The following is an 18739-nucleotide window of genomic DNA, read 5'->3' as shown; positions in this document are numbered from 1 at the left end:
CATAGGACCCTCAAAAGGACCCTGGCCTAGGTCTATTAGCATGGGGCAAATCCCCCTCCCATCCCCTCAAGGACCCTGTCTCACTCTTATGATTATATGACTTTAGCCATATAGGCATACATGGTGCTTAATAATGGAGTACTGAGATGACGAGTTTAGATGTCTGTGCATGGTGGTCTGGGCAAGTTCCATCAGAGTTAAGTCGACTGAGTGTCAAACTACAGAAATCCTGAGGAAGAGGCACTGCCATAGCAAACAAGTTCCCTGCAGACTCCAGGAGAAGACTCCTAATTACTGAGTCCTCCACCAACTGAGCCATGTCACAGCCTGGCCAAGAAGCTGGCAGGCCCTTAAGTCAGCATGTAATTTCTTTCAGGCCTGCAAAAATGCCACAAATCAAGGGTCTTCTTTTCTCATTTTAAGAAAACTTTTTTTTTTTTTTTTAATCACAAGGTCTACTGTCCCCTGTAACAACCGCTTAGAAATATGAAGAGATCAGAATGCTAATAAAAAAAGGGCAGAGAAAGCCACATATTTTTTAAAAATTAACAATTCAAAAAATAACGCATATTTTTCTTAAAAATGTGCTTCACATTTTTTCACATCATCCTTCTAATCCAGAAACCAATATACTAATGACAACATATATTATCAAATAAGAGAGAAGCTCAGGCTTCTATATCAACCAAGTTCTCCATCTGATACTTTTGTGTCCCCAGCAAAGGGCCTTCTCCTCCCTCGCAGTCAAGTCCAACCTGCAACCGGATCCGGCTTCTTCACTCTCTGGATTTCGCTGAAAAGGGACCTAGAGACAAGGACTGAAGAAATGATTTTTCTGGCTGGATTCTGTGGTGTACATCTGTAATCCAAGCAGCTCAGGAGGCTGAGGAAGAAGGATCAAAAGTCCAAAGCCAGTCTCAGCAACTTAGGGAGGTCCTAAGCAACTTTTTGAGACCCTGTGTCAAAATATAAAAATGGCTAGGAAAGTAGCTCAGTGGTAAAGCACCCCTGGGTTCAGTCCCCAGAACCAAAAAAAAAAAGAAAGAAGGAAAAAAAATGGTTTTTCTAGGAGGTGACCCAGGAAGTACTAGAAGGGAAGAAAACCTGAAGGAAGAGAAAGAAGAGCAGGAGAAGGTATGCGTCATCAAGACTGTGACCACCGTGAGCAACCAGAGCTTAATCCTTACGAAGACAGTGTAGAACACAAGGCCAGGAATTAGACTCCTCCCACCTCCAACAACAAGGGACCTGGGGTACTCATCCACCAGCACCCACTTCTGATCTGCCCCACCAGCAGGCCCCAAGGGCTGAAGCCAGGGAAATCCCTCAGGCACTAAGGGCTGGAAGTCTACCAGGCAGGAGCCAAATGCCCAGGGGATGCAGGTGGGGCACTGACCCATCTCTTACATGGCTTGCTGTGTGACTGTGGGGAGCTACTTACCTTCTCCTATCCTGGTTTCTGCAGCAGCATAAAGTGGGTAAACATCTTCTTCACTGTTGATAGTAAGGTTAAGTAAAGGTCTTGCATGTAAGGGATTAGCCCCATGCAGGGTACATAGTGAAGACTCAACGCATGCTCATTGTTTATCATCAATATTCTTTATGAGTTTCTTCCTTTTGGAGAGTAGAGATGGGAAAGAAACATTTGGAGAAAAGAATGATCTGGAATGGCCCATCATTACTTCTCTATGGGCAATAACACATTCAACTCCTGAAGCAAAAGTTCCAGAAAGATATTCAGTGGAGCCTAGACCCTGGGCATGGTCATGATGCAGAAGACCAACTTGCTCCACTGTCTACTACCAGCAGAAAACCCCTAAAAGAAACTGAAGCTGGATAAAGGAGGCATCTCCCGGTCCCTTCCAGCCCCATCATTTAATTTTGTAAAGAACTGCTGACCCAGATGGAGAATGAGACTTGCAAACAGGCAGCCAGCCAGTGCAGCCTGGCCAGCCTCCCTCCTGAGGGAGGAAGGCAGTCAAACAAACAGCCTCCTCTAGGTGCCTCTGTAGGTCCACCCCAGAGGCGAGGCCTCTGTCCCAGCAGGTTCTAACAGCTGTTAATGACTCCAAGTACGGTCCTTGAAAAACTGGTCTATGTTCAAATATATTTTATGAGGGCTTCATGCAATATCCCTCTCTTGACAATTTTGTGCACATTAACATGTTAAAAGCTTTAATATCTAAGACTTCTGGTGAACCCAGCACAGCTATCTCTTAGTATTCTGAGGGACTGGTTCTGGGAACCCCTCTGATACCAAAATCTGCAGGTTTCAAATCCCTTATATAAAATAGTGCAATATTTGCCTACAACCTATACACATCTTCCTGTGCATTAAATCATCTCTAGGTTACTTACAATACCTGGTACAATGTAATGCTATGTAAATAGTTCCTTTACTATTGTATAACTGATAGGGAATAATGACAAGAAAAATAAGTCTGTATGTGTTCAGTACAGATGTCATGGTTTAAAAAAAAATTTTTTTCAATCTGCAGAAAGTTGAATCCAGAGATGCAGACCTGCAGATACAGAAGGCTGACTCTATTCCCTAAATTTATTTGACACAGAACATATGTGTGTATGTGAAACATCAATTAACACCCTTCCCAGGGACACACTTAGTGGGAGACTGTGGCCCTAAGGCAGTCCTGGGAAAGCTGGGACCCAACTGGAACCATCTTTGCAGCCCCCTGTCCTAGCACAATGCCTGGCCACAGTGGGCACCAACATAATCCATTGTTATCTGAATGAATGGAGAGAAAGCTGCAAGAATGACTTAATGATGGTTTTTAAATCTGCGAAGTGACATAGTATCGGCAGTGCCAGGCAACAGCTCTGTTTCTAAAGCACACATTTTAAATTGCAGCGGGAGGGATTCTGGAAGCCCTGCTCAGAGTTTAGGATTACAATCCACCAAAATAGGCTTCCAAGCCGAGCTGCGTCGCTTCCTTCTGTGGAGGTGTTGGTCTAGCACTTCAGCACAGCCCAGAGTCTGTGTGCAGGCGTCCGCCCACCCCTCCACTCATTCATTCACTTGTTCGTTCATTCAACCCTTACTGAGCACCTACTATGTGCTGAGCACTGATGAACATGAGGCACTGGAGCCCTTCCAAAAGCAGGTAGGACTGCAGTAAGCTTGTGATAAAGCCCAGGGAACCTCTAAGGAAAGGGAGGGGGACCCTGAAAGTGTGAGGTCAGGAGGCCTCAAGCCCAGAACAAGAGGTAGTGGGGGTGGGGGAGACGACACAATTTCACGCTGACACATGAGGCTGGCCTAAAGAATAAAGCTTCCACTGTCTCCTTGTGTTTTGTTTGTCTACTCTCCTTCTTGTGACTATATCCCATTGTTCCCAGTGGCATCCCTGCCCCCACTTGCAAGTCCTTGGCCTCCTCATACATCTCCAATATCCTCTCCCTTTCCTTAAGTTCTCCTTCTCCTTCTTTAAACGCCTCCCAATTCCCTAATTGCTCCCTCTCTCCTGCCTTGCTTTTCCACTCCCAACCTCCTTATTCTCCTCATTCTAGACCATCCATTCCTGGCATTTCCTCAGTGGTTTTCATATCCAGTTACCAGACACAAATGAATGAGTAAACTAGGAGTCAAAATCTAGGTCCACTGCTCACCACCCCATCATGGTGAGCCACAGATTGCTTCGCCTCCAACAGGAGGCAGGGTACTGAGATGATGGGGAGGGATGCGAGAACATGAGTCCCATCTGGTTTCATCACGATTGCCGGACCACCTTCCAGATCTGCATCCTTGCATCAGTACACACTGGCCCCACCTGGATGGCACCCAGTGGCTCTGAACAGATGCAGTGGTTTGCTTCTCTAAACAGAGGCTAAGGGCTATGGTTTGAATATGATTTATGTTTTCTAAAGGCTTGGTCCCCAGGCTGGCACTGGTAGGAGGTAGAAGCCTAGTAGGAGGTCCTGAGGTCACTGGGGGTGTGAGGTATTTCTTATGAACTCTTGCTAGTTCTCTCTCTCTCTCTCTGGGGGGAGGGGTACCAGGGGTTAAACCCAGGTGTACTTTACCACTAGCTCTTTCCCCCGCCCATATTTTTCTACTTTTTATTTTGAGGTAGGGTCTTGCTAAATAGCTGAGGCTGGTTTGAGCTTGCTCTCTTCCTTTCTGCTCAGCCTTCCAAGCCACTGGGATTACAGGTGGGCACAGAGCATCTTGCTAGTTCTCATGTGACTCCCCGATAGTTTTTGCAAGAGGGTTAGTATAAGAGCCAGCATTTGGCTCCACTCAGCTCTCTCTGCTCCTGGTTCAAGATGGGACCACTTGCTCCCATATAGGCTCCTGTCTTTGCTATCCACCATGATGTGACCTAATGCTCCCAAGAACAGAGCCAAAGTAGGTGTCATGCTTTTGAACCTCTAGAACCATGAACTAAGTATAAGTAAGTCTTTTTTCCTTATAAAGTTAGCTGCCTTGGGGTTTTTTTTTGTAGTGACGAAAAGCTGACTGGTACCTCTAGAAGGGCATGACGAGAGGATACCACAGAGGACTAGGAGTAGCAATTCTGCTGTCAGACACCAAACCACTGAATCCTAGGGTTGGATATAACTTGAGTGGTCATCTTGGCCGATGACTCCAAATTGTAAGAGTTGGTCATCAAGACCACCTAGGGAGCCTGATATGGTGGCACACACTGATAATCCCAGCTACTCCAAAGGTTGAGGCAGGAGGATCCCAAGCTCAAAGCCAGCCTCAGCAACTAAACAAGGCCCTGTCTCAAAATAAAAATGACTGGGGATGTAGCTCAGTGGTAGAGAGTCCCTAGGGTCAATTTCCAGTGCCAATGAGGATGATAAAAAAGATCACCTAAGAAGCTTTGAAAACTAGATCCAAGCTGTTTAGAAAATAGACCCATGCTGGATGGAGTGTAGCTTAATGTTTTAGCTAGTGCCTAGCAAGCTCAAGGCCCTATGTTCAAGCCCCAGCAGCAGAAAGAAAGAAGTGAAGAAAGGGAGGGAAGAAAAGGAGAGAGAAGAAGAAAGAATCCAATTCTGGGACCACCCCAGCCTAAAGCTGCACTTTCCTGGTAAGGCCTAGTAGTCTGTAATTTACAAGAAAATTACAATGAGCCAAGGTTGGGAATCAATAATACAGTGACCCATCTAAACTTCTTTCCACCAAGTGGGCAATTTCCTCAATAATAAGCTTGGCAGATAGCCATCCGGTCTCCACTTGAATATCTCCATTGAGAGCTAAACACCCCAAGAGGCATTCAGTTTGGGTGCTACAGGAATGGCTGGAAAGGGATATCCTACCTAGAGTTGAAATTTTTCTACTATTTTCACTTCTTTGCCCTAAACCTGTTCTTGGGAGCAACCAAAAATAATTTACTCCCTTCTCTAATATTTCACAACAGGGGCCCTAGCAATAACACCTTGTCCATCACATTAGGGTTTCTTACCTGCTATGGTCTCCTCTTTTCCCAGCCAAATACCCCTAGCCCTCAAATGTTATCTCAGAAGTCAAAGTTTCCAGTCCTCTTACCAAATGGTCCTCTTCATCTGAATTCTAGAATCAAATACCATATTTCAGACTAGGAAAACTCAATTTCCTGTGAATTAGATATGCATATAAACTCAACCAAGATCCTATCAGCCATCTCAAAAACGCATTCTCACGGTATGAGCACTGTCTGTTAACTAGAAACCCCCAGATTTTTTCACAATGCCTTAGAGATCTTCCCCATCCTATATTTGGACATTGCCTTGAGGAAGGAAGGAAGGAAGGAAGGAAGGAGGGAAGGAAGGAAGGAAGGAAGGAAGGAAGGAAGGAAGGAAGGAAGGAAGGATGGATCTCCACTAAGTTCTGTGTTCAGGAGAGAAAATCCACCAGCCATCTACCCGCATCTGGTAAGCATGGGTGAGAAAAGAATGTGCTCAAACGTCACTTATATAACTGCCACCCAAAGGGCTTATGGGAACAGGCATGTTGGAGTCCCCAGAGCAACTTTCCACTCCCAGGCCAGGGAGCATTCCTGGGAAGAAATGACCACAAGCTGGACCTGCCACAGATGAATAAAGTTAGCTGGAACAAAGAGCAGACAGTCATGGACCAGATGTCACCCAACTAGAGACTGGCACAACCCAGGAGGTCCCTCCTCTGGACACCCTGCCCCTTCCCCACTACACCTGTGCCTGGGACCAAAATGGTAGTTCCATTCACACCTCCCAGGAGAGGAGATGCTACAGCCCTGTTCTGCTGCCAGCTACACCTCTGACACAAGGACTCATGTCCAGCGCCTGTCTAGTCTCTAGAAGAGAGCTTTTGTCCAAGGCTTTTATACTGATTTTTAAAATTCTCCTGCAAGGTCAAACAGGTTTCCATGATAGAGCTTAATAACTGTCTGTGCCCTCTTCACAGACAAATGGGAGCACTCTGTTCTGTGTCCCACAGCACAGAGACTTCATGCTCTTGCTTGCAAATCACAACTTAAATTGAATTATTAACAGAGAACTTTCCTGCAGATACAGCAGCCAGGCATTCTGCTCCTTGGCTGAGTCTCCACCATTCCTGGAGTCCTCCCCACAGTGATCAAGGTACCCTCGAAGTCTAGCAGAACATCCCCTACCCAGAAACCTGCTCTAGCTCTTGCCAGGAGCCGCTTCTGTTCCTCTTCACACATTCCCTCCTAGCTGCCTGGAGAAGTAGGCAACACAATCAAAGACAATTAGCAAATATAACTGCTAAATGCAATTGTCAAGACAAGCAGACCCTTCTCCACTCCAATTCAAAGTCAAGCCCCACCCCCAGCCTGCTGGTGCTATTTGGAATTCACTTGTGGCCAGATTTCTCCTGCACAGAAACACAGGGGAAGTCTTTGGTGGCAGACAATGACCTGGTCTTTGTGGCAGAAGTCTCCTCCACACCACCCAGCAGTGCACATAGGGCAGCCACAGTGATCCTCCAGACTTGCCACTGGGCCAAGTTCCAGATCACGCTGCTGAGCCACTGCACAGCAGGAAAAAGGGAAGGATGGATTCCTTGGGATGAAGGGGTTTGCCCACTCAAATCCATTCCCCAAATGCACTATGGAAATGGGAAGGGGTGGATACAGTCCCTGAGGAGTCATAGGTCAAGGTCAGAAGAATGAGAAAGGCCCAGAATCAGAAAGGCTAATGCCAGCCATAGGAAGCCAGCTACCAGCCAAGAACAAACAGGACAGAGCTGGGAGGATCTCCTCTCAAAGTGAACACAAAAGCTTCTCAGGCCACCCCCATCACCCGGGCCAGCACGCCTGCCAGACAGACAGACACGGGCAGGCACATGCGCTGGCTCACACGTGCATATGCCCCAGGGCAGCCACAGCGGTGGATTCCTGGCCCATGTCCCTACCCCCACCCATCCCTTGCCTCCGCACAACAGACACTCACACGTGCTCAGTCACAGAACATCACCCACACAGTGCCTGTGCCATTCTGGTCGCTGGAACAACTGGTGAGAGTTGTGAGTTCAAACAGGCATAAAGGAAGAAATGCAGGAAATCACTGTTTCTCCTAAAGGGCAGGAGGCAGGGAGTAAGGAGCAAAAGTAATACAGGGTTGGGAGGGGATAGGACCCTGCACTCTACTCTCCTAGCTACCCGTACGGGGTCAGAATCTTCTCGGAAACCACATCAAACAGGTTCAAGGTGGCTGTGAAACAATAATAGCAAACATCTGAGCAGGTCTCTCCATTCATTATGACCTACTAGGGTAATACTTGGAGAAGGTGACCATCTCCTTGGGTTCAAATGACCACCCTGCCTCCACAGGGCCCAAAGATGCTATCTCCAAAATAATCTTTGACATCCAAGCATGGATCATAGTTGTGGAGTGTGCTTGTTTGTGTGTGAGTGAGCACAGAGGCTTTATGTAGCAGAGTGGGATACAGTCAAACAAAAATGAGGTTGCCATGGCAACAGGCTCCAGCATCATTGCAGCCTATTAACACAAGTGAGGAATGTGTTTGGCAGATGCTCGAGTGTTATTTATGGTATGGGTGTAGCAGAGGGACTTCTAACAGGCAAAAGAGGAGGAAAAACAACCCTATGACACTCCTACTGTACCCCCGTGAGGCGATGTGGAGACGACAGCAAGACAAGAGCATGGGAGAGGCCAAGGCCACAAACGAACCAGAACCAACAGGACTAAGAAAGAGGGCAGCAGAGCAAGCAGGAAGGGTGAGGAAAGAAGAAGTGGGCTGAGAGCAACAGGGGGCCGCACGGGGAGAGCAGAGAAAGGAAGGAGGCAAGGCATAGGCAGGAAGAGGGAAAGGGCAGAGGAGGAGGGTGGCAGATCCCAGGGGAAGGCAAGAGCTAGATATACAGGGAAGGGGAAGGAAGGAACACCGTCCCACACAGGGGCTGCCCCACCTTGTCTCTTGTTTGTCTCTTGAATAAAAACCGACTGGTTAAGAAAACAAATGCATCTTCGAACTGGAGCCAAGACATAGATCCCAAATGTAAGAGGGGCTGGGGAAGAATAACAACATGCACGGGTCAGATAATGAGGCTGAGGACCTGGACATGGGGAGGGAGGGGCCAGCCTTGCAAGAGAAGTTAAGAAATGCCCAAACAGTTTAATGAGGACCTACTGTGTGTCTAAGGCATTGTGGAGAGAAATTTCCAAAGCCTCAAACTTAGAACCCATTCACTGTTACCCTTCTCCCTGGAAAGGTGTCTTCATTTAAAAAAAAAAAAAGGTATCTAACCAAGCCACCTCAAAAATACACTCTGGGATACTAATACTCCCACTAATAGTTCCCCACCACCCAGCACACTTTGCTGAAGAAAGACAAATTTTATAACAGGCATAATCAGAAAGGTAGATCAAGTACAAACAAAAAAAGATACAGTTTTCTCTGAAGCCAAATAGAAACAATGTTTACATTCCCTTGTCTTGGACCATTTCAAACAAACTTTTCGGTACTCAGAGCAGATCATCAAAAGTTAAGTGTAAATCCATCCAAAATCCTTCAGCCAAGGAAAAGTCTTGGGTGGAAAAGAAATGGGTAGAGAAGCATGGAGTTGGGAACTGGTGGGGGCGGGAATAGAAAGGAGAATATTGCCTGAGGAACCAGAAGGCAAGTCAGACCCTGTGGCAATGGCATTTCGTGCCAAGACGGAGTTGCAGTGCCTAGGTTCAGCTCGGTCATTTGGGATCTCACTCCAGTCTCCTGAAATCCTATGTCCAGGACTGCCTATTGCTGTAATCAGGCCCTGTATCCCAAGATAGGTTCAGAAATACCCACAGCTTTCCTGGAAATCGCCACTGTACCATATAGATGACATACCCTTCCCTCTTCAAAAAAAAAACTACACCTACCAAAGGCAAGAACAGAGATACAACACTTATCTGAGAGCATGGGTCCTCGGGCTAAAAAGAGTTGAAGCCTTTATAAGCACTAACAATAGTAGAAAATATTTTCAAACCACCATCTCTCAAAAGATTTCCCTCTCAAGTTCAAAGCTAATCTCTAAAGGGTTTTTTTCCTTCTGATCCTAGATCAGAAAAACTTTAACTTAACATCAACAACTCCACCTACTCCACTCACTGGACCCCAACCAAATTGGCCAGTGGCTATTAAATTGTCACTAAATATTCTGCATTGGGCTCGGCAAGGGAGAAAGCGGAGGAAGGAAAACATATACTTCAGGATCCTTGCATCCAAGGAGGTTACACTGGATGGGCAGCAAACCAATGGACACTGGAGAGGGCTCCTGTCTATGGCTGACTCTCCTATTAACCATGCAGAACAGGGAGAGCACCATGTGGCTGAAACGGAAAGAGAAGACTCCTTACAGGAGGTGAAGTTTTATTTACTCCTTAGCCTACAGTTGGTGAAGATGCTGTTGGGAGTCAAAAGGACATAGTCAACCCTCTCATTCTCTAGAAAGGGAACCCAGGACCAGAGAGATGGTATGTTCCCTCCCTCCCTATTGCAGAGCATCTTGCAGGTTCAGCATGTCCAGGAAGTTGGGATACAAGGGAGCATCCCAGAAAGTTGCAACACGCAACAGGATCAAAGTCTGGGGAAGGTAGTAAAAGTAGGGAGAAGGAGAGGCTCTATGAGGGCTGGGAATGTAGCTCAGTGGTAGAGCATTTGCCTAGCATATAGAAGGCCCTGAGTTCAATCCCCAGCAGGGGGCGGGGGAGGCTCTGTGAGAGGAGGCAGATACCAAGAGATGGAAGGAGTGTACAGTGGGGTCAAGGCCTAAGACACTGACCTACAGCAAGCCCCCCTTAACTCTGTCCAATGGAACAGCATACAATCGAGCAGGTTCAGTAGAGACCATGGATTGGGATAGATATTAGGATGCTAAAAGGAGAAAGCACAGATGTCTCAGAGGCTGCCATACTCTAAGGCCTGGGTGGCAAGCATGTCCCTCTTCAAGAAGTCTGAAGCCACAGAAGTTTTATTTACTCCTTAGCCCATAGTTCTATATTTGCCCAATAAGTGCCAGCAGGGCTTAAAAAAAAAAAAAAAAAAGCAATGACCAGGAGCACCCTTTGGAAGGGTCATGGTGTTCAACACCAGCTTTCTGCTCAGGCCAGAAGAGGGACTGTGGCCACACACATCTCAGTTGCTCCCTCCCACTTATGCCAACTGCAAGTTTTCGCCTTCTTGCCTTGCACTTTGGTAAAGGAAACAAACTTGTCAGTCCTCCTTCAAGTTCAGTGATATCTCTAGCTCCCAAACCTCCAGCCTCAGACACTGGGAGGGCTATCCTATCTCCCTCCTAGGAGGGAGTGGCCAGATCCCTCCTCCCCAATGTTCTATCTAGGTCTGGGTTAACAAGTCAGTAGTGGTGCTCTGGATGGGTGGCTGCTAGAGGGTCTCGCCACTTTAGGTAGTGTCTCTTGTATACAGGGACCGAAGCTCAGGGAGAGATGGGGACTTCTCCATTTTCTCCAAGTCTTCTTCCTTACTCAAATCCCAGCACTGATGGATACAGTTTGGAGCATCATCTACCAGGCCAGGAACTTTATAAGTAATACAAGAGCACTCTTTTGTAAACAAAGACACTAGGGTGCAAGGGGGACCAAGAAGCCACATCTCTGGCTCTTTTCACCACTTTCAAGGGTGAGGGTGGGATCACTTTCTCTGGAATCAAACCCAGGCCTGCCAAGCCCCACAGTCCAGTCTCTTTGGCGGGGTGGGCTCCTACCTGTTTGAGCAGGAACTGGTCCTGGGCGTTGGTTCGCAGGGCGATGGCCAGGTGGAGAGCAGACAGGAGCACCCCGCTGAGCACCGCAGCCCTCATGCGCACAGGCAGCAGGGTGTAGATGGTGTAGATGAAGAACACCGTCCACCAGATGCCCTCGGAGGCGCTGCGCGGCTGCGGCAGCAGAAGGCCCACCACTTGGACGGCCAGCACCACCGCGATGAGCGCGTAGCAGGCCAGGCCCATGTGGTCCTGGTGGAAGGCTGCGCGGTTGCAGAGCACAGCCATAATGAGGATCACTCCCACGGCGGCCGCCAGCACCGCCAGGTAGGGCAGCTGGAGCGGGGGCCGCGCCGCGTGGAAGGCCAGCATGACAAGACACACGAGCACCAGCACGGCCATGAGCATGGTGAGACTGCTCTGGTTCAGGCGGAAGAAGTAGCGCTGGTACAGCCGCTCCAGCTTGTCCGACGGGAACTTCTTAGAGCGGAATATCTGCAGCAATGCCAGGCAGCAGGCGCCCAGCGACAGCACCGCGCTGGGCCCTGAGCCTGAGTCCTCTGAGCTGCAGCCATCCCCAGACCCTTCGCCGCCCTCGACGGCGCCGGCCTCTACTTCGTCGGCCGCGCGACCCTTGCCCCGTCGCTCTTCCAGGCCCAGCTCTACCGAACGGGGGCGCACCTCCGTCCCGCCCGCCGCAGCTGCCGCTGCCGCCGAACCGCCGCCGCCGCCCGCAGGGGGCGCCCGGGTGCTGCCCCCGCCGGCCGCGCCCCGCCGCTGCCGCCGGCTGCCGCGACCGCAGTCGTCGCCGCCGCGCTCCTGCCAGGCGGACTTGGAACGGAAGCTGAAGCCGAAGCCCCCGGCCAGGGGGTAGTCACCACTCAGCGGAGGATCATCGTCGTCGTCGCTGCGCCAGCGGCCGGCCAGGCGCTGCTGCTGCGGGGTCACCGACCCACCGGGTTTCTTGGTGGAGCTGCGGGTGGAACCCCCAGGGGCATGGGGGTAACCATTGGCGCGGGAATCGGCCTCCCCCCATGCCGAGCGGTGCTCTGGGCCTCCCCGGGGTGCCGGTGCTGCAGCTGTCTGCGCAGCGTAGCCCGGAGGGCTCACGCTTTTGGAGCCGGACATCCCCCCCTCGGCCTCGTCGTCTTCCTCCTCCCCCGGGGACCGGGCCGGGGGTCTCCAAGGGGAGGGCGGACGGCCGAGCAGGGGGACCAGGCTGGGGTCACACGTCGGGGGCGGCCCGGGGCCCTGGGCAGAAGCGGGGCATCTTGGCACCCCCGTCCTGAGCGGTGGAGGAGGGCAACGGAGGGTGAGCGGAGAGACAGGCGTAGCCCCGAGGTGAGAAGTAGCTGAGAATCCGCGTCAAGAGTCCCAGGTCCGAGATGGAGTTGGCTCTGAGCTGGGGCAGCAGGGACTGCTCCAGCTACTGCGCCGCGCGCAGAGGGACGTCCAGACCCCTGGCTCGCGTCGAGTCGACGAGGGCCGGAGTTGCGGACGAGGCGGGACGGAGAGGTGTCCTTGCGGGCGGCGCCTCCCCGGAGCTGGCAATGCCCGGGCGCGGCGCTTGCAGATAATGCCTAAGCAAAGCCCAGCGGCTTTCGGAGCGAGGTGTCGGCGAGGGCGGCTCTGCGGGGGTCCCGGCACGGAGACGCAGCGGGTGCCCTTTCCTCACAGCGGACTGGGAGCGACTGGGAGGTGCGGGCGCCAGCCAGCATTATTTTCTTACGAGGGGTGGGGAGGTGGGATGGGGGGTGGAGAGCACGGGGGAGGGGGCGGCGGGCGGAGCAACAGCTCCGGAGCCCTGGGGGGGAGGGTCCTGGATCCCGGGGGAGCTGTCGCCCGCATCCCCCACCTCCCGTGGCGAGAGTGGGAGCGTGGCCCCCGCGAAAGACTAGCCGAGCCTTCCGCGCGTCCGCGCAGGGGGCGGGGGCGAGGACCGGCTCCTGAGGTGCGGCCCTTCCCCTCTCGCCTCTCCCTTTCCCCCAAACCAAGCGTGGCTGGCCCGCACCCGCCGGTCCCGAGAGCTGTCGCGCTGGCTCCGCTAGCCTCAAGCTTCTTGCCGCCGGCTGCGGGCCCACCGCGGCCGGGCGCAGAACGGCTAAGCGGAGGGCGGAATCCGGCGCAGCGCCACCGCCGTACTGCCCCAACGCAGGCGGGCTTCTCTCCCGGAGCACAGCATCCAGAGATGGAGGGCCGGGGCTCAGAAGCAGCCGGCCGAGGGGGACCCGCCGAAGAGCCGCGGCTCCCCGGGGGCTCTCCGGGAGGACCCGCGGGATCTCGGCTCCGGGCGCGCCATGCACGCCTCGGGCCCTGCGCCGCTCCGGCCGCTCGCGCCGCTCCTCCCTTCTTGCCCGCTCGCCGCCGCCGCCGGAGCGCCCTCCGCATCCCCTCCTCCCGCCGCTTCCCCGCCCCCCGCGCCGCTCGGGCCTCGGCTCACAACGGCGCGCGGCCGCCTCCGCCCTCGGCCGGGCCACGGCCCCAGCCTCGGTGGCCCGTGGGCATCCTCAGGCCGGGCTCGGGGGCCGCGGGAGACCCCAGCTCCCCTTCCTCACCTAAAATTCTCGCTGTGCCCCTCCCTCTCTGGCGCCTGGAGCCGGGTCCAGCCCGCGATCCTTTCGCCGGACCTGGGTGACTTCGGTCGTCCCCCGCCCCCAGCTTGGGTTCCTGCGCCCCCAGTCCTAGCTCCCCTCTTTTGTATCCCCCTTTATTCCCCCTCCCCCCATTCAACCCAACTTCAGCCCCGGCGCTGCGCCCCCCTTCTCTGGCCGGGCTCGATTGGCCGCTTCCTGAGCTGTCAGACTCGAGTCCAGCGCGCTTATTGGGCGATTCTCTGGCCCGGCGACCGTGCCAAAGAAGGGCGCGCCGGGCGGGGGGCACCCGGGTAGCGACAGCCGCAGGGAGCCGGAGACTGAGTCCCTGGAGAGACCTGAGGGGCCCCAGAGCCAGACCCGGAAATGGGCAAGGGAGATGCTGAGACTGAAGATCTCGGAGGCTCAGAAACACAACGACGGAAAAGATGAAGATGCAGTGGGTGAGGCCCGTGCAACCAGGGCGGGGCGGACAGGAACGCTTTGGTGGATAGTTACAGAGAGGAAACCCCACAAACAGAACTGGGAACACCTGGCGTTTATAAAGAGCTGTTTACCTGTTAATACTTTTATAAATCTTATTTGATTCCCTCCCAGTAACTCTGGGCTGTGATAGGGGACAGGGCCTCTGTGGTTATTCCCGGAAACTGAGGCTTCAAGAGCTTAACCAACTTGCCATGGGTCACACAGGTCTCCTAACTTTCAACCCAAAGATCTTTTCTTAGCACCAGGCTGCCTTCCAGACTCAAAAAGCTGTTTTCAGGAAGGATGTGCACCAGAGCAAGCTGCCAGGCAGGACCTGGGAAGAGGGGATAATGGCCAGATACTCCTGCTCAGCTGGCCAGCAAAGGCAAGGGTGAGGAGGACTTTACTGCCTGTAGCGGTTACCTGAGCCTGTGAAATGACGTGTCTGCCCAACATCGTTTTCCCCTAGAGTAAAGATGTCCTGCAGGCTGTCTCCTCTTGGTGAGGTATGGTGGGGGGACCATACCTCTAACCAGAGGAGAGAGAAACAGCCTTCCTTTATCCTCTTGGTCCTCCTGCCTCTCCTCAGAGGTTATGACCAGGAACCTACGGGTCTGAAGAACTGCCTTATTTCTTTCTGCTGGTTATCTATTTGCAGAGTGGAATATAAACCTTGCCAGAGCTACAGAATGGGAGGAGAAAAATTCCGAGAGGTCTGAGTAAACTAACCCTTGAGTAATCATCCAGCCTTTGAGTAATCCATGATTAGCTAAGACATAAAAAGCAACACAAATTTAGTCAAGAAAAATTCCAGCGCCCCCAGTGTGCAGAGCGGTATGCTAGGTGCTACCAGGAGAGAGTTGACCAAACTCAGGAAGGGAGCAGAGCTGGCTGTTACCTACAGGTCCAGCCAAGTCCAGTGTTGAACAGAATTCCAACAGAGCTCACCTGTGTTCAGAGAGGCCGTCTCATTTCCTATCCTGGGAGATCAAATCTGGAGATCAAATCTGAGTCTAGCAGGGAAGAATGAGGAAGAGGAAAGGAAAGATGAACTAATATTTATTAAGCTACTATGTATGTATGTAACTATTTTATTGTCAGTATCAAAAGACAGCATTACAACAAATTTAGAGATCTTAATTAGCTTTTATTTGCAATTCAAGAATCAGACAACACCTATTCTACAAAATGGATTTGAGTATTTCAATGAGATGAGCAGAGAAGATTGGTTTTATGGACAGAGAAGGGCCGAAGAAGCAGAAATAGAGAACAAAAAAATCACATAGGTCATTTTAAGTTACTTTCCTTGTAAAGGTTAAATGGAAGGGGACTTATTATGCCTACTAAAACTGACCTGTTTAGTGTGTGTGTGTGAGTGTGTGTGTGTGTGTGTGTGTGTGTGTCTTCCTCCCTCCCTCCAAATGATTTCTTGAAAGGTCAGATTAACAACTTAGTTTTGATTTGGTGGCTTGGAACTTCAGCATAAGTAACTCCATTTGGGTTAAGTCTGTTGGGCCTAATGCAGGAGCTCAATCTAAACCAATGGTCTCTATAAATTTTATTTATCGTTAAATAACCATTTTGAGAAAAGTATTATTCTCTCCAGCATAAAGATGAGAAAATTGAGACTTAGAAAATGGATAAGTTTGTAGAAGGCCCACTGTTTGCAGCACTCGGCTCCTTATTCTCTACCATACAGCCATGTAGCAAATACCATGCAGGAGAGATACTCAGATCATAGGCTACTACATACTCAGGTAAGAGAATGTAATTTGTAGGGGGAAAAAGGTAATGTTTGCAGAGGAGAAAGAGCAGTTCAAGGTGGTTAAGTGGTTGGTGGCACTACATACTCAGGTCAGAGGCTAGGTAGCCAGAGAAATAAAAGTTACTTATCAGAGGTCTGTCATTGATCAGCTTCTCCGCATCTGAGCGCTCCTTAGCTGGTCATTCCTTTTATTATTTTTTTCATTTTAAAAAATCATCTTATAACAAATACCTTATGTGACTGATGTAGAAAAACTAAAAACAAAGAAAAAATCATATTCATAATCCTACTACCTAGGAGAACCAACATTAAAGTCCTGATTTTTTTTTTTTCTTAAAAAATAACTGGGACTTTTATTCTATAGTTTTAGTCTGCCTTTATCTACTTAGCAAAATATTGTAGTTTTTTCCATGTCAGTAAGTGTTCACTTATTATATCCATTTTATTGTCAGAGTATAATTCTATTGCATGGATAAATTACAATTTATTTAACCAATTCCTACTGTTGGACATTTTTCACTGTCAGAATAGTTTATAGAATGTTTTCATCCTTTTATTGTCACAAACAATGAGCATTTTTGAAGATAAATCTTCACATGCATTCTTAAATTATATCATTAGGAGAGATTCCTACAAGTAGGATTGCTAGGACACAGGATAAGCACATTTTCCCCCAAAGATATTTATAAAATTTAGACTTTCAGTCCTTGCCTCTTTTCCCAGTTCAGAGCTTCCCCCAGCCCATGGATGCACCTTGGGACACACCCACACCCTGGATTCCATTAATCTAACACTGAGGAAATCTCCCAAGTAGCCTGCCCTATTTTCCATTTTCCCACTGCTACTGATATGATCATCCCCAAACTCCCCAGACATAGTGGTCCTTCTTCTGCCTTTGTCTTTTCGTATCAGTTTCTTCTACATTCTCTTACCCTTGTCCAGATGGTCCCCCTCCTTGCCTGGACAATTGCCAACTCTTCCTCCTTGCCCTCAAACCTGTCCTCCACTTTGTCCTCATCTATTCACACCTCCGCGAAAACTTTCCTCAAAGCAGCCTCTTCTCACCTATGGGTCTCACTGCCAACCACTTCTCCATGCCACCAACCACTTAACCACCTTGAACTGCTCTTTCTCCTCTGCAAACATTACCTTTTCCCCCCTACAAATTACACTAGCAGCACCTGGGTAAAGGCCTTTATAATGCACCTCCATTCTGCCACCCTTTCCCCCAAACCTGTAGTCGCTCCCTCTGCTCCCAGTATATCTTGATGGTATCTCTGTTATAGCACCTGTCTCATTGTATTATCTTGACTTGTTCATAGAATCATCTCCACAGCCTGCCCAACTTCTTGAGGGCATAATTGGTATCTGATCCATTCTGTACCCAGTGCTCAATCTGGTGCCCACTAGTTGGTAGGAGGTTACTACTAGTTGGTGGATAAACAAAAGGAAGGTACATCCAGGAACTAGTGAACTCATGGAGTCTCAGGGGTGTGTGACTGAGGAGTGCTTGAGTTGCTTGGTGGGGATGGATAGGCGGGTTGATTGAATTCTTCAACACAGCACAGAGGACTCAGGTTTAAAGATAATAAGAAGCCCTTTGAATTGGGGGACAGAGTATCCTGGTCCATTCTGTTTGGGGAGGCAAACTGGGAAAGACACCGCCACATTGAAAAAAGAAAACAAAATCCAAGAGCATAGGAGACCAGTCAGAAAGCCACTACAGAGCAGATGTTAATTGGGCCCAAAAGTGACATAGTAATGGAAATAACTCCACTGACTGGAGGAGATCCAGGGCTGAGGCGCAAGTCCAGGGGTTCATCCCTATGAAAAGAAAATCCAGAGGAGCTGCGGTCACAGGGTGAAAAGGCAGAGGTTTTTAAGACAAACTCTAAGAAGTTTACATGGTGCGGAAAGGATGTGGTCCTCAGGATCTTCACCGAAGGGCCATACCAGGCCTCTCTGGAATTAGTCTTTACAGACACCCAGAGCACCTCCAGCCTTAGGGGAGACCTGCAGACACACCCCCTCTAGCCCTCGTCCCCCTGGTGCCTCAGTTACCCTTTAGGACTTCTTCACTCCCCGAGCCTGTTCTTTAGAAGAATATTTGTTTCATGGGGCTGGGGTTGTGGCTCAGAGGTAGAGCGCTCACCTACCATGTGTGAAGAACCGGGTTTGATCCTCAGCACCATATAAAAATAAAATAAAGACATTGTGTCCACCTATAACTAAAAAATAAATATTAAAAAAGAATATTTGTTTCAGAAATTAGAACACTAGTATTTTAGAATAGTCAGAAATATTTGTAAAAGTGAATACCAGTAATTCTCCCCTACTTAGAAATACTGCTTAAATGAGGAGTCACAGGCCACAGGTATAAGATTTCTTTTAGGATGATGAACATGTTCTAAAATTAGGTTACGGTGATGACTGCACAACTGTAAATTCACTAAAACCCACTAAATTGCACACAGTAAGTGGGTAGACTTTATGATACCGAGTTATATCTCAATAAAGTGGTTGAAAAAGGAATGCCCTGGGAGGTTGAAGGTGCTGTGACAGAACTGTCTGCCATGGGCAAGTCAATGTGAGTGAATTTAATCAGCATGCCTCCCACTAAGGCCAAGGCTGGGGGACACTAAGGGAGAGGATGCTTGCTATTAAGAATAGCAATATGTTAGGAAGAGGAAAATAGAGCCTTTGGCACCAGGGAGCAGTTCCTGAGGTGAATGAAACCATAGAAT

At 49.9% G+C, this 18739-nt stretch overlaps 1 protein-coding gene across 1 annotated transcript in view; it reads right to left on the bottom strand.

The window, feature by feature from the left end:
• The window catches only part of Adcy5 (adenylate cyclase 5), a 145754-nt gene extending 132842 nt beyond the window's left edge, over positions 1-12912 (bottom strand). The window contains exon 1 of the mRNA XM_076868527.2: positions 11178-12912. Within this exon, the coding sequence (XP_076724642.2) occupies positions 11178-12302 (1125 nt within the window). The 5' untranslated portion in view covers positions 12303-12912. The remainder of the gene's footprint in view (positions 1-11177) is intronic.
• Positions 12913-18739: the final 5827 nt, after the last annotated feature.

The sequence above is a fragment of the Callospermophilus lateralis genome, chromosome 10, assembly GCF_048772815.1.
Source record: "Callospermophilus lateralis isolate mCalLat2 chromosome 10, mCalLat2.hap1, whole genome shotgun sequence".
In the NCBI taxonomy this organism is placed as follows: Eukaryota; Metazoa; Chordata; class Mammalia; order Rodentia; family Sciuridae; genus Callospermophilus; species Callospermophilus lateralis.
Note: the sequence above shows the minus strand (reverse complement) of the source record. Positions and strands in the feature narration are given on the sequence as shown.